We start from the raw sequence: 16,192 nt of genomic DNA, 5'->3' as shown, positions 1-16,192 counted from the left end.
AAGTCAGAAATTCAGACAAGTGGAGAAACAGAGGAAGATCTTCCGTCTGCTGGTTCATTCCCCAGGTGGCCACAACAGCTAAAACTGAGCAAGTCCAAAGCCAGGAGCCTCTTCTGAGTCTCCTCTGGTGCAGGGTCCCAAGGCTCTGGGCCATCCTTGACTGCTTTCCCAGGCCGCAAGCAGGGAGCTGGATGGGAAGTGGAGCATCCGTGATATAAACCAGGGCTCATATGGGATTCTGGCACATGCAAGGCTAGGACTTTAGCCACTGAGCTACTGTGCTGGGCCCTGCAGTTAATTTCTTTGTGTGAGAGCCTTTTCATGTTCAAATAATTCAGTGCAAAGGAGAATTTTTCTGACCAGTAAGATTATTGGCATTATTATAGAATCCTTGAAACTATGCTGCCTAGGAAGTTGTTTGCCAATGTTCTAAGGCCTAGTGCAATAGCTCAGTGGCTAAATTCTCACACTTAAAACCCAAGGATCCCATACAGGTGCAAGTTCGCTTCCCAGCTGCTCCACTTGCCATTCAGCTCCCAGCTTCTGACCTGGGAAAGTGAAATAGAATGGGACCCTGCACCCATCAGAAGAAGCTCTAGGCTTGTGACTTCAGATCGGCTCCACTCTGGCCGATGCAAAATCTTTGTCTCTCCTCTTTGTAAATCTGGATTTCCAATAAAAATAAATAAATCCTTTGAAAATAAGTTCATAGATTTTTAAGAGATGGCTATTTTAAACTTATTTATAAATTGTAAGAAAATTACGTATTTCTTAGATAAATTTCACAAAAACAAATGTAACTTAAATATGTCAATTTTTTTTGTTTAGTACTGGAAAGTGAATTAATTGTTTAAAATATAAAGCTCATATACAATCATAGGTTACAAAAAATCAAGTCATTCATATGTGTCTAACATTTGTGAATGTTTTGATTTTCATATTATGCTAATGTATTTACAATTCTTTCTTTAAAGGCGAATCCTCCTCCAGTATTGGTCAACACAGAGAGCTTAGAGACACCAACTTATGTAAGTTCCATTTTTCTCCCTACATGTAATAATTATGTTTTTCATATTCAGATTTGATACAAAGATTATAGCATTATTTTCAGTAATACATTATTTACTTAAGACTGTAACATTTACTATGTCTGTCATTGTTATAAAAATGAAGCAAGTCTGTCCTGTTTTGGTTCTTTTCTTTCGTTTTGAGATGTATTTGTTTTAAAGGCAGAGTTAGAGAAATGCAGGAGATGGAAAGGAAGCTCCTAGAGAAAGGTCTGTCTGCTAGTTCACTCCCTAAATGGCCTCAACATCTGGGGCCAAACTGGCAGCCTGTACCTCGTCCTGGCTCTTCCAAGGCTTACAGGGGCCCAAGTTCTTGGACCATCCTGTACTGTTTTCCCAAGTACGTTACAGGGAGCTGGATTGGAAGTGTAGCAGCTAGGACTTGAACTGTTGCATCACCAGTAGCTGTTTAACCCATTGTGCTACAATACTGGCCCAGGTTTCTTTTCCTATACTTTTACAATTCAAAAATCCTAATAGAAATTATGGTTTAATTTTGAAATTATGATTATTAATTTTCACTAGAAGTTGTCTCTGTCCAGTGGTCACTTAACACAGTATCTTATTGTCAAACAGTGGTTTTAGAAGTCTAATTGAATGACTCAACTTGTAATGATCAAGTTTGTGCATGTTTTTATTATAATAATAAATTGTAGCTTCTTAATTTTAAATAATTAGTACTTTTCTCTAAAATTTTATTTTAAGGTCCTCTTTCCTTTACAAGTAAAGAATTTTATATGTTGATTCTCCAAGATCACCTCTATGGTTCAAGATTGTATAAGTGACTAAAATGTGTACAGCTTTATTGTAAGGCTCTACAGGTAAATCATTTGGGTATAGGTCTAGAGAAATCTGTGCTTAGACTTCCTTATTCTGTCATCCTCCCATGACCTGACAAAAGTTCTCTAATGGTGGCTGTGATTCTGCCTTGCAAGCCAATTCTTTTTTTAATTTTTTTTTTTTGTTTTTGACATTGTTTTTATAGTTGATGAGAAAGCCCACGAGGACTACTGACTAGAGTTGGGAGGATTGAGGCATGGAGAAAGTCGGTGGGACAAATGCTTCCAATTTTCCTTTTCTTCCCTTTTTTCCTGTATCTAGGGAAGGAAGAGGGGAAAAGGGACTGCTCCCAATTGCCAAAGTACATCAGTACTTGGGGATGGCGGATCTCCACCTGCTGTCGTCTTAGAAACCCTGATGGGCACTGGTTCATGTCCCAGCAGCCCAGCTTCCCATCCACCTCCCTGCTTGATGCAGATGCAAGGCAAGAATTTATCCACTAGGCTATTGCACTGAGCCTCAGACTTGACTCTTGCATGTGCTAGCCAGTACAGTGTCAGACTCAGTCCATCAACCTCATCAGACTATGTACAGACTGATGATTGGGTTGCCTAGTCAATTCGGACCCAACCACATGTCCTACGTATGCCTACAAGTGCTGCTGCGCATCCCAACCCAGACCACCACAGACCTGGCCCTTACACACACCAGCAGCAACCGCAGCCTAATGTGGTAACACCTAAAACCAACACCAGGCCTGCCCCAGGCCCATTTCTGCATGTACCAGTGTGTACACAGCAGACAACTCTGCTCTGTGGTACATCCCAATCGGGTTCTCATATTTACCTATGGGTGTTGCAGCTTAGCTCAGCCCACCTCACCAAGACCTAGTCCAGCCTGTCTTGTGCCCACTTTAACTCTTACAAGTACCAGTAGATGCTGGAGCCTAGCCCAGTCTGGCACACCCCAGACATAGTCCACACCCACGCCAAGAGATGCTACAGCCATATCCAGCCAAGTTTACCACCCCATTTCCAGATCTCATGCTCACCAGTGGGTACCTCAGCCCAACTGGGATGTCTCTATAGCTCACAAACCGGCCCTCTCCCAGCTGCAGATCTTGCCGTTCCAGTGGATTTCCCGACCCAGCCTACCATAGCCCATCCTCCAACTAGCTCTTTGCCATCAGATATTGCAGCCTGACCCAACCTGCCCCAAGTCCCAACTCTCATCGCTAAATGTTGCAGCCTATCCCTTTTCAGCCTCCCCTATCCCTGGCTTTCATGAAGACCAGTAGGTGTGATAACCTAGCTCAACAAGGCCCACATCCCATCTTGGTTCCTTAGCATGCCAGTGTGTTTCATTTTGGCCCGGCCCTAAATGATCCAGCCCTTCACCCCGCACCCTGACCTGAGCCAGCCCATATGCATGCGAACAAATGGAGCAGGCTCGCCCCATCTGGCACATACTCACCTCTGACTCACATGCTTACCAGTGGAAGCTACAACCCCCTAAGGGAGTTTTCCAACTTCCCCCCACCACGCCCAAACCCAGACGCAGATCTCATGCGTGTCAGCAGTTGCTAGGTCCCTGCCTGGAATAGTTGGCTCTCTTGTCTCAACCTTGGTGTATGCTGGTGGATGCTACAGCATGGCCCATCCCATACCCAATTCTTGGGAGCGCCTGCAGGTGCTGCATCCTGGACCAACCCAGCCCATACCCAACCCCAGTTTTGGTAAATGTCCATGAGTTCCATGGTTATGCCTAACTTGGTCCGTTACCACCCCTAGCCCTCGAGCAAACCAACAGGTATTGTAGTCCCACAGGGTTGAGCCAATAAATCCCCCACAGAATCTGCCCCCAAACCTAGTTCTCCTGCATGTTGGTTTATATCATGGCTAAGCCTGTCGTGATCCATTCCCTGTCCCAACATTCACTCTCTACTCCAATACTCACTCCCTGCTCCAACACTCACTGGCGGGTACTGTGGCCTACCTCTATCAGTCAGGCCCCCCACCCAGTTCTAGCTTTCATGTGTGCTTCTGGGCTGTGGTTGATGCCAACTAGCCGAGCTCAAGTCCCTGACATGGGCAGGTGCATTGGTCTGACCTAGAAAGGTCCTCTGGTTTCCCTCCTCCTTACTGTCTGGTCTCAGCCCCCTTGCTTATCTGCAAGTGAAGTGGTCCCGTAAGTGAATTCCCCTGAAGCCCTTCCTCATCTGCAAAATACTCCCTCAGTGGACACGGCTTCTAAACATCCCCATAACCCTTTCCCTGAGCAATCCACAGTCCCCACATTCACAAGCGTTGGTTACCAGCCCAGGTGTTCGAGAATATTCCCTTGGGCCTGATCCAATGGCATGCCATACTAGTGTGTTGGCCCTTGGACCCTACCAACCCACCCACCCACCCACCCAGGACCCAAGAACATGCACAAGTCTCCAGGCCTGATTTGCCAGGTGCATGGCCACTCTGGAGGTGGTTTCAAGCCTGGTGTTAACTACTTGATCTTAAGGAAGTAGTTTCAGTTCCATGATTGAGATTTGTCAAGAACACTTCTTTAATCATACTTAAAGGACAGGTATTAAATGTTTGGGTAGTAATTATCCTCTTGTAGGCAAAGCAGTATTTTGTGTGGGTGAAATAACATTAAGCTTTTAGAAGAATTTAATTCTGAAATTTAAAACATATTTCAGAATGGTTTTTAAACTTGTTTATTATTTCTTTGTTAATTTCCTAACCACTTAATACTGTGTGTTGATGAATAAAAATAGAAGTCTCAGCGGCTGCCTAAGAGCACATATTTTTCCAGCTGCAAATTTCCCTCAAATTAAGGAATTTGATATAGTAGAATATACACATGTAGAGAATTAAAAAGTGAATTTTTCCTCTACCCCTGCTCTTAACTCCTACATGTCCCATTATTGGAAGCAAAATGTGTGGCATTTTAGAATGTGTACATATATCCTTCTGTAAGCATGCGTATGCTAGTGTAACCAAGTGTTTTCAGCCTTCTGTCATTTAAAATCAGTGCCCTAGTGATAATTTGGTATATATTTTTGAGTTTACATACAAGTACATAATCAGAGTTTCTTAGTATGTTTAGATTTGATTGTTAATGCCAAATTGCACTTTATAATAAAGTTGTGCTCATTTATACTTTAACAAAAAGTGTATCCGTGCATTTTACCTCATGCTGTCACCAGCACAGTGTCTTAATAAACATATCATTTTTATTCTGTTTACCATAACATCATAAAGTAATATGCTTAGAATTTTGGCTAGATTTTATTCTGTTATAAAAGATAAAAAAATCTGTAAACTAAAAATGAAATATTGAAGAAAGCAACAACAAATTCTTGTATTAAAAGAATTAATTATGTTGAAACATGGATATGCTCGAAGCATGCTACAATTTTAGTGCAACCCTATCAGAATTCCAATGATATTTCTTTTTTTTTCCTTTTCAACTTTTCGGCTTTATTCTCTTCAGAAATGATAAATTTTGCTACTTTAATTTAATTTTCTCTTTGATAAGATTTTTCTTTATATATATATATTTTAATAATCTTACCTAGTTGATTAGGGTACAAAGGGTCAAGGGTTACAGGTAAGTAGGTAATACCATTGTTTCCACACTAATATTATTATTCTTCCCTGTATCTAGGACAGGGGAGAAACAAAGGGAAAAGGCCCCAGCCAGCCTCCCACCCATCACAGGTCCCCAACAGGAGGCGCGCTCCAAGGGTCCTGCTTATGCAGTTTTGATAGTTCATCAGTTCTGAGTTGCTGCCAATCTCACCATTCCAATCGCAGTGAAACCTATTCAGAGTCCACTGGCTTACAGTCTCTTCATGGTTGGGGTTCTGAGATCAGCAGTTCAGTTGGAAGGATCCCCAGGGAAACTTCGTCTGAGGTGATCCCAGATTGATTCTTGCACAAGTTTGCTAGTTCAGAGTCTGCAACACCATCCATCACACCAATCAGCTTATGCCTATGCTGGTGGTTGCAATTGCTGGGTCAGTTCTTTTTCCAGCCCTGTCTTCCACTTTGAACCAACAGGTGTTGTAGTCCAGCTCGATCCTACACACTTCATATTGGCTCCTCACGCAAACCAGTGGGAGCTGCTGCCTAGTTGGGGTGACTCCCCATAACCCACACCAGGCCTACCCACTACCCTGGTTCCCATGCATGTCAGGATGTACCACAGGTTTGTTCAGTCTGTCCCACATCCCATTTAGCTCTCATGCTTGTCAGTGGGCATTGAAGCCTAGTTCAACCCAGCCAACCTACTATCCAACCCATACACCTATTGGCATGTGCTGTTCTGTCTAGCCACCCCTGCCCCAGTTCTGGTTTTTGTGCTGTCCAGTGAGAGTGGTAACCCCAAGAGAGGTGCCCACTATCTCCCTACTAGGCCACTCCCACTCCCAGATTATGCACTGTCCAGGTGGTTCTGGCATTTGAACTTGACAGAATTGGGCCCCAGTGCCAGCATCTGCCAGCTGATGCTGCAGCTAAGCCCAACCAACCCTCACCCAGTCTCATTTTTGCTTGCACCAGTCGCAACAGTCAGCCCACCGTGGCCCTTCCCCAGTCTAGCTCACCTGAGGCCCACAAGTGTTATAGCTCTGCCTAGTCTGATCTGCTCCATCCCGACTCACGCTCTCCAGTGGGAGTGGTTGTCCAGTAGTAGAACCCTCCACATCCCCCTTGCTGGGTTTACCTCCTCCCTCTGATTATCACATGTGCTGTTTGGGCTAAGAACACACAGTGGTATAAGGAAAATGTGTTCAATCAATGATATTGGAAAATGGAATAGCCATATGCAGAAGAATGAATTTTACCACTTAAAATCACCCCAAATACAAAAATCAACTCAAAATGAATAAAGCACTTTAAATGTTCTTCATTTTGTTGATTTCCTTTGCTGTTCAGAAGAAGCTTGTTAGTTTGATGTGATCCCATTTGTTTATTTTGGCTTTGACTGCCTGTGCTTTTCTTGACTTTTCTTAGAAGTCTTTACCAAGGTCTATTTTTGTAGAGTGCTTCTTGTGTTATTTTCTAATCATTTGATGGTTCCTAGATTTAAGCTGATTTGTGTGAAAGGTGATAGATAGGTGGAGGTCTTGCTGCTTTCTTCTGCAGGCTGTTTTTCAGTTGTCCCAATAGCATTTGTTGAAAAGACCAAACTTTTTCCTTTGCTTATTTTCAGTGCTCTCAGTGAAGTTTAGTTGGCTGTACATGCATGGGCTCACTTCTAGGTTTCTATTCTGTTCCTTTGATCTCTGTCTCTGTACCAGTACTGGACTGTTTTGTGATTTCTCCAGATTTATTTTTATTCTTCAGGGTAGTTTTGGCTATTAATAGACTTATATTTCCAGATGAATTTTTGTATCACTTCCTTATCTGGGAGAATGTCATTGGGATTTTGATTGGAATTGCATTGAATGAAAGATGAGCAAAAAAGAAGAGCTTTTTAAATAAAATCGAAAGAAGTAATAATTTGTTAGAAATAAAAGTAGAAAGTAGTAATATATAATGTGCTTGTTTATATACTGAAGTCCCAGGGGTCCAGCGTGGTAGCCTAGTGGCTGAAGTGGTTGCCTTGCATGGGCTGGCATCCCATATGGCCCTGGTTCTAATCCTGGTGACCCCACTTCCCATCCAGCTCCCTGCTTGTGGTCTGGGAATGCAGTCGAGGACAGCGCCACTCCAACCGTTGTGGCCACTTGGGGAGTGTATCAACGGATGGGAGATCTTCCTCTCTGTCTCTCCTCCTCTCTAGATATCTGACTTTACAATAGAATTAAATAAATATTTTAAAAAGACTGTTAAGCTTTTAGCAAATCTAAGCAAAACCATTAAAATGAAAAAAACGGCAATAATTGCAAATAATTTTATTTTTATTCATAAAGGCACTTGTGCCCAAGTTGACAAAACGGACATTTGTATAACCCTCTTATACTCTAGATGGACAGAAATCATACATTAAAAAAGGCTTTCCTAGCACAATCTCCAAAATGAAATGAAAGTGTATCCAGATGAGCTGTAGAATAGCAGGGTTTGACTCCAGGGTACACAAGAATTAACAACCCAGGCGAGAATGGGTTTCAAAAAGGCCTCCAAGGGAAAGTCGTGTTTTAAGATTTATATTCTTATAAAGAAAAAATGAAAGTAGTTTGCTTAGGTTTTATTCTTTCTTTTATGATTATGTTTCATTCCATAACAAACCATCCTAAAACCTTGTGACTTAAAAGAAAAATTCATCATATCATATTTTTCTGTATCATTCTGCTTTATATATTATTGACTGGGGCATTGAAAAGGAATAGAAAATCCAAAATAGCATCATTCACACATGTAACTGGAGCTTCTTTCTTTGATTCTCCCAATAGTCTTAAGTTTCCTGTCATTACATTCTGCTAAGAACATACATTCTGAGACCAAGTGAAAACACGGTGAGGTGCCATATGACCTAACCTTAGAAACCACACTGCATCTTTGATACCACATTACTTATATCCTGGTTACAGGACTTAGCTCAGTCTGAGTGGAGTGGGGAGAGGCAGAACGGCCTCATGATGGTATCATGATTTAGTCATATTGATGAGACTGTGTGGGAAAGAAGATGTGAATTGTTTTAGAAGTATAAATCCTATTTGCCTTTGGTCCAGCCTCAGATCACTAAACATTTTAAAGCAAGGATTTCAGCATGATTTAATCTGATTGCGGGACCATTTTGCCTTTCACTGCCTCTGCTGTCTGTTGGAGTTACTTCATTCAGTAGAGAATATGAAATAAATTGGAGGAAAAAGGGACCATGCCTGGTTTCTAAGAAGTGAACAAGATCTTGAATAGCGATTTGGACATGAAATTCATGTAAGGAATTTGTGATAAGGATAGCATATAAATCCAGCAGAAGTGGGAAATTGCATGATATTTAATACAAAGAGCAAGTCATTAAAATTGAGTGGTGCGGAGGCCTGTGTTGTAACATAATACAGTGATATCTGCCACCTGCGTTGCTACATCCTACCTACGTTCTGTAAATGTGCTGGTTCATTTTCCAGCTTCTAATCCAGCTCCTTGCTAACAGTCTGGGAAAAGCAGTAGCGGATGGCCCGTTACCCCAGTGGAAGGATCCAGATGAAACTCCTGGCACTTAGATTTGGCCTGGCCGAACATTAGTTGTTGCAGCCATCTGGAGAGTGAACCAGCAGATGGAATTTCTCTTTGACTCCTTCTCTCCGTATAACTCTTTAAAAAATAGTAATTTTTTCAAGTTCATATGTTATATAAAGAGCATTAAGAGGTGAGAATTACATGTTGGGAAGGATGGTGGTGACTAGTGGGTTCTTCTTGGTTCATAGAGAGAACCTCGATCACTGAGAGAAGAAATTTAGAAGTTTCTGGAGAATAGGAGTTTCTCAAAGTTTTGGAGATGTATTACCAGCCTGGGATTTAAAAATAAGAATCTATTTAAAACAGAGGATTATTTGAGTACTGAGAAATACTAATCTGAGCAGTTGGGTTGATTGTCTTCATTGGCAGTGTACCAGAGTAGGATAGCAAAGCTTAGATCAAAGTATCAGAAATAAGAATAAAATGGTGATGGTTTATAGAAAAGTTAAAGTATTCATATCAGCATGAGTCAGCAATTGATTTAAATATTTGGATCAAAGCAGCATAAAAAACTTGAATAATCTTGAAGGTTAACTGTACCTATTTTACACGAAAGTCATGATACTGTGGATGTGAACTCCTTACTCACATTTGTTCTCTTACATTCACTGAAACACTTCCCTAAAGTTATTTGATTACAGTCACATTTGATGGGTTTTCATTAATAAACCATACGAAAATTGTGACTTACCGTTTCAGCTATTGCATTCCAAATTTCTGAGTGAATTCTCTTTTTTCCCATTAGGTTAATGGTACTGATGCAGATTATGAGTATGAAGAAATCACACTTGAAAGGGTACGAACTGTTAATTATTCTATTTTGGTGTTTTAAATATATTGCTTTCATACAGAATTCAAAGGAAAATCTTTGAGAACAGGAATTTGTAATATTTCCTGAGTTTACGTATCATATGGTTAACCATGGTGTTTTAGAACATGTTCCATTCTTTAGTAACTTTCCTTAAGATTAATTTTTTATTTTCTTATTAATTTTGGTTATAAAAAAGTTGTGAAGTTGGTACAGAGAATTCGTATCTACCCTAGTCCTAGCTTTTCCCATTGTTAACATCTTACATTTCCAGAGTGTATTTGAACTAGTATTAATACATTAACTGCAGTCTGTGCTTTATTAAGGTTCCTTAGATTTTATGGTCTTTCTCTTACAGGGTCCCATTCAGGATGGTACATTACATAGAGTGCCTGAATATCTCTTTGGGCTCTTCCAGACTGAGTTACTCAGTTTTTTCTTTCTTTTTTTTTAAATTTGATTTTTAAAAATTTCTTTATGTGTATAAAATAGTAAGATATCATTGATTTTAAATTAGTACATAGTATATTAGCAACATGGTCACTTTTCTTTCCCTGTAAAATGGAAACGGTACTAAAGAACAGAGACTATTTCAGAAACTTACTGTACAACCTCCTCATCTAAAAATAACTGAAAGTCACAATTCAGGCAGAAAAGAATCTGTTTCATATGTCTTTTCTTTAAGAATATCCACATTTAATTAGCACTGTATTTAACAATGCCATCTTTTCTAGCCAGTTGTTTTTAGAAATTTCACATTACTGTACTTCCATGTTAGTACGGTTCATGAGTCTTTTAATTAAGGGAAGGGATACTATTAGTAATATAATTCTTACTCAGCCTCAATTTTTTTTCTCTTCCCCCAGGGAAATTCAGGGCTTGGTTTCAGTATTGCAGGGGGTACAGACAACCCGCACATTGGAGATGATTCAAGTATTTTCATTACAAAAATTATCACAGGGGGAGCAGCTGCACAAGATGGAAGATTGCGGTACATTTTTCAAATTTGTTGTCATGTTAAATTTGCTTTGTTTGAAACAAACTTGTCAAGGATAGATAATAAGTAAAGAAATCTTGTGATAATAATTAACAGTATTCAAATGAACAATTGAGGTAATTGTGCTATAAGAATTGTTTCCTTCTTTTCATTTAGAAATTTAATTTTCTTCATACATTATGCTTATAGCTTTTAAATAATAAATGTAATTGATTTCTGGTCAAACTAATAGAATCATGAATTTATTTTTTTATTTTGATACATATTAATAGGATATTTCCAACTTTTTTTTGGTTTTGAAAAATGTGTAATTTATATATTTGAATTTGCATCTCCTGCCACAAAGAGTAACATGTATGGAAACTTTAAAACTCTGTATTTTCTTAGACAAAAGTAATGCTGGTTGATTGTAGTATTATATTTTTGAAAACTTCTGTCACAAAGAGTATTGTTTTCGTCAAGCCACAATTCTGACATTTTTCCTATGTGTTCTTTTCATATATATGTGGTAACAACCTGAAGTTTTGGAGATGATTATTTTAGATGATTTATATAAAACAGCATCTTAGTCTAAAGCTGTTTGTACTATATGCAGCTTTTTAGTTTCTGTATGTTTCAGTATAAGGCAACTGGTATATTAATAAAATTTTAGATATAAAAATAAATAATTTGACCATTCATGTAAATATAGGCTTCTACTTTGTTACTTTTCTTTCTTTCTTTTTCCTTTTTCTTTTTTTTTTCTTTTCTTTTTCTTTTATTTGAACGGCAGAAAGAGGCTTCCCAATCCACTGGTTTACTCCTTAAATGCTCAGGAGCCAGGAACTCAATCCAGGTTTCCCATGTGGGTGGCAGAGAGCAAAGTACTTGAGCTATCACCTACTGCCTTTAAGAGTGAACCTGGTCACGAAGCTGTCATCGTGAATAAGACTGGGACTTGTGCCCAACAATGCTACAGGGTGTGTGTGTAACAGCTGCAGCAAATGCCTATCCTTCTTACTTGGCCTGTATGTGGGCCACTCTTATGAACATGACTGTGGTCCCTTTGTTTCATTAGAATAGACGTAAAGTGCTAACTTTAAGGTATTACTGCCTTTGGATGAGTCAGTCTCTTTCCTCCAAAGAAAGAAAGAAAACATAAATAAATGTTTATGAGAACCACGCCCACTGCTTGCCCACTGCAGGCATTCTCTCTCACGCATGCCCTCTGCTTCTGTAACTCTTTCAAATAAAATAAAGATTTTTAAATTATATCTAATGATAAGTAACTTACATAAGAAATATGTGAATTATGTTTCTTAATTTTTAACTTTATATAAATGTCAAAAAATATCTTCATTATTTTAATTCTAGACTATTGATTGGTAAAGGAACTCAGAAAATTAGTTTTGGCTAATTCAGTAAGTTAAGCTAAGTCTTGATTCTTACCATCTCTGTGACTTTGTACCACCTCTGTAAATTTTGACTAAATAGCTCTATCACTTGTTTTTCAAGTGACTGGGAAAAAGCCCTTTAAACTCTCTGTGCCTCAGTTTTTCCATCTATAACATGGGAACAAAAAAATGTGTATCTGCCTGACAAGTTGCTATTGGGCTGAAGCACTAAGGAAATACCGAGCTTGTGCTAAATGCTGAATGAATGTTTTTTTTTTTTGTAAAGTATCTTAATGCTTCCACATAATAAGCACATAAATGGTAGCTATGGTTATTTAATATTTTTATATAATTTCCATTTACAGTATTGTTTTACTTCCATGGCTAACCATTTGGAGATATTTGTTTGTATTTATATTAGTAATTGATATAGTTTCATATTCAGTTTCTTAATTTATATATCCCGGAGTTTAAAAAAATTATCTTTTCCTTAGAAAATGAATTTTAAAATGGTAAAAATGTAAAATTGATGTTGCAATTTTTAGCATCCAGTTTTATTTTTAATTTTTAATTTTTCTCCTCAGGGTCAATGACTGTATTTTACGGGTAAATGAAGTAGATGTTCGTGATGTAACACACAGTAAAGCAGTTGAAGCATTGAAAGAAGCAGGCTCTATTGTACGCTTATATGTTAAAAGACGGAAACCAGTATCAGAGAAAATAATGGAAATAAAGCTCATTAAGGGTCCTAAAGGTATGTGATAAACCAAACTAAGTAAACCATTAAGAGATAGCTAAGGTAAATGTAATTGTGAATGTAATGTCACTCATCCAAGATTAAGAACACTTTAAATAATCTCAAATTTAGTAATTAATTAACCTGTAGAACCTGAGTAATTTTTATACTCTCTTTTTTTTGTCTTAATGATTTTGTGTAAAGAGAACAACATCACAGGGGTGGAAATTTGGCTCAGAGATAAGACATCCATGTCTGTATCAGAGTGTCTGATTTCCAGGTTCTGATTCCAGCTTCCTGCTAATGCAGACCCTGGGAAGCCATAGCAGTGGCCCAGGCCTCCATGTGAATTAAAGTACTGGAGCCCTCCTTTACATCCACCTGATCCTGCCTTTCAAAAATATATTTTCTAAAGAATGTGTTACTAAGACTACAACATTTAAAAATATCTGAAACTTTATACACACACACACACACACACACACACTATTACACATTTTATTGCTATGAACACATAGGATTTCTCTTCTATTCATGAGAAAAAAATCAAAAGATCAGTTCCTTTGGTGCAAGGAAAGTTAAAAATCCATGCACAGCTTCTTTTGTAATGCTTTGTTAAATTTCAAGTTTTTTCACCAAAATAAATACATCTTTATTTTATTTCATTTTCCATGAAAATGGAAGTAAATTTTATGTGGGTTATTTAGTTTGTTGGTTTGGTTTGGTTTTATGAAACAGAGTGGGGTCAGGTCTGTGGTTTAGAGGGTGAAGACAGCTCTGCCTGTAGTGCCAGCATCCCATATGGGCACTGGTTCCAGTCCAGGCTGTTGCGCTTCCAATCTAGCTCTCTGCTGGTGTGCCTGGGAAAGCAGTGGAGTACTGCCTAGGTACCTGTACTCACTTGGGATACCCAGAAGCTTCTGACTTGTGGCTTATGACTGGTTCAGCTCTTGCCTTTGGAAGACATCACTCTCTTTTTCTCTTTTCCTCTGTAGCTCTCAAATAAATAAACATCTTAAAAAAAAAAAAAGAAGAAGGGAGCAAGAGAGGTCCTGTCTAATAGTTCATACTCCAAATGCTTGCAGTGCCTGAGGAAGCTAATGCTAAGAACCAGGAATTCAGCCAGTTCTCTCATGTTTCCCAAAACGGTGATGGCGTGGATCTAATTATTTGAGATGTTGCCTGCTGGCTGCTTGTGTCTGTATTAGCAGAAAGATTGATGTTGAAGGCAGAGCCGGGATGCAAATACAGCCACGTGGGGCATTCCAATGAGCAGTTTAACCATTGAATCAAACACCTGCTTTTCCTATTGATTTTTATATTCCAAACTTCCACAATCTGTCTCCAGTAGTTTTAACTTAAAACAGACTCTGGAATAGTTAGATATGACATTAAGTATCATTGTAGAGACAGACTTTTTTTAAAAAAAGATTTATTTTATTTCTACTGAAAAGTCAGATGTATAGAGAGGAGGAGAAATAGAAAGGAAGATTTTCCATCTGCTGATTCACTCCCCAAGTGAACGCAATGGTTGGAGCTGCGCCAAACCAAAGCCAGGAGCCAGGAGCCTCTTCCACAACTCCCATGTGGGTGCAGGTTCCCAAGATCTGGAGCCATTCTCAACTGCTTTGCTAGACCATAAACAGAGCTGGATGGCAATTGGAACTGCCGGGATTAGAACCAGCGTCCACCTGGCGCATGTAAGGCGAGGACTTTAGCCACTAGACTACTGTGCTAGGTCTGTTAAGACAGACTTTTAGCCTCCAAAAAGATGAAATAATGAGATGCTAATTTCCTTGAACACTTTGAAGTCCTGTGTAATATTGGTATTGACTTTATGTAATTAATCTATCAAGTATTTTAAGTGCAACTATTGGGCCCAGCGCCCATATGGGATCCCGGGCGTGCAAGGCGAGGACCTTAACCACTTGTGCCACCGCGCCGGGCCTAATATTTATAATTTTTAAAATGATAGCTAAATTGAAATAATAAACATTAGTGTGATGGAATTATTGCCTTTTGATTATCAACTGATTCTTTCTGAGTTCATATTTATTGATATGAATCTAAAACCAGTGTTTTCCAAGCAGGTCTTGGGTTCAGCATTGCCGGAGGTGTTGGAAATCAGCATATTCCTGGGGATAATAGCATTTATGTCACCAAAATAATTGAAGGAGGCGCAGCACATAAGGATGGCAAACTTCAGATTGGAGATAAACTTCTAGCAGTAAGTCTAAGATACTTATTATTTTTAAAGATTATTTTGATGTCCTTATTTGTGTTAACAGACGTTGGACTTTCTACATTCTTTTAAAAAGCTTCCTTGATGTTTAAATGAGTGACAACTGCCTTGCTTTATCAAAACTTTTGAAGAATAAATCTTTGTGTTACTTTGTCACTTTTTCTATATTACCCCTCTTTTTCCTTTTCTTTCTCCTTTTTTATTACAGGTTAGGTTGTTGAAATGCACTGAACTGTTTGAATAAAAATCGGATTTATAACACAGAGTCGTTATTTGTTCATGCACAGACCTCTTTCATTTTACTTTAGTTCATTAATTTATAATATAATGAGAACTATTATAAAGTGAATCTCCTAGAAACTGGAACATCAACAATTTTGTGCTTCCTACTCCTTTGTTTCTTAAAAATTCTTTAATCATAATGTACAGCTAAATATTTGGTTTAGTCTTTTTTGGGAAACTTTTTAAAAGGTTTTTACCATACATAGTGTTTTAATACTTATAAAACATTTTCTGAAACTGTATAGTAAATATTGTATCTTTTGACATGGTATGATTTTACTATTTTACTCCCCTAGCAGTAGCTAGATCAGGACCAGACCAAGACCAGGAACCAGAAGTTGTATCCTTGTATTCCTAATGGATGGTTGGAACTTAAGTACTTAAGCAATCTTCCACTGCCTTCCCAGATGCATTAGCCAGAAGCTGAATCATAAGCATAGCAGTGGAGCTAACATTGTTGCACATTGACTTGTAACACCAGCATTTCGTATCAGCAGCCGCTCTGATACAGTATGCTAGCATCATTTGCAGAAGCTTATCCTGTTTCTTAACACTGGCCCCTGACCATGATTTCATGATGAAGTATAGCCTATTGATTGTTAAATAGAATATCTTCCCTACCAGCTCCTCTGGTCAGGTGCTAAGGAAGCCAACCCCTCCACTGTGTGACACAAATCCCTTCTGAGCTCAGAAGTTAGGGCTTAGAAGTTCAGAGTCTAAATG

The 16,192-nt window shown here is 38.8% G+C and overlaps 1 protein-coding gene across 27 annotated transcripts in view; it reads left to right on the top strand.

The window, feature by feature from the left end:
* Nucleotides 1-16,192, top strand: part of DLG1 (discs large MAGUK scaffold protein 1) — a 198,213-nt gene that overhangs the window by 99,190 nt on the left and 82,831 nt on the right. For 18 of the 27 annotated variants that reach the window (XM_041002722.1, XM_041002717.1, XM_041002716.1 and 15 more), the window contains 5 exons: nt 975-1,028; nt 9,777-9,827; nt 10,706-10,830; nt 12,794-12,963; nt 15,036-15,172. In XM_041002722.1, the coding sequence (XP_040858656.1) occupies nt 975-1,028; nt 9,777-9,827; nt 10,706-10,830; nt 12,794-12,963; nt 15,036-15,172 (537 nt within the window). Of the gene's footprint in view, nt 1-974; nt 1,029-3,527; nt 3,537-9,776; nt 9,828-10,705; nt 10,831-12,793; nt 12,964-15,032; nt 15,173-16,192 lie in introns of all 27 variants that reach the window. The other 9 variants (XM_041002701.1, XM_041002704.1, XM_041002711.1 and 6 more) reach the window with 3 other exon arrangements.

The sequence above is a fragment of the Ochotona curzoniae genome, unplaced genomic scaffold, assembly GCF_017591425.1.
Source record: "Ochotona curzoniae isolate NIBS_2020 unplaced genomic scaffold, NIBS_Ocur_1.0 scaffold_2587, whole genome shotgun sequence".
Taxonomy (NCBI): domain Eukaryota; kingdom Metazoa; phylum Chordata; class Mammalia; order Lagomorpha; family Ochotonidae; genus Ochotona; species Ochotona curzoniae.
This window is presented reverse-complemented; position numbering and strand designations above follow the sequence as displayed.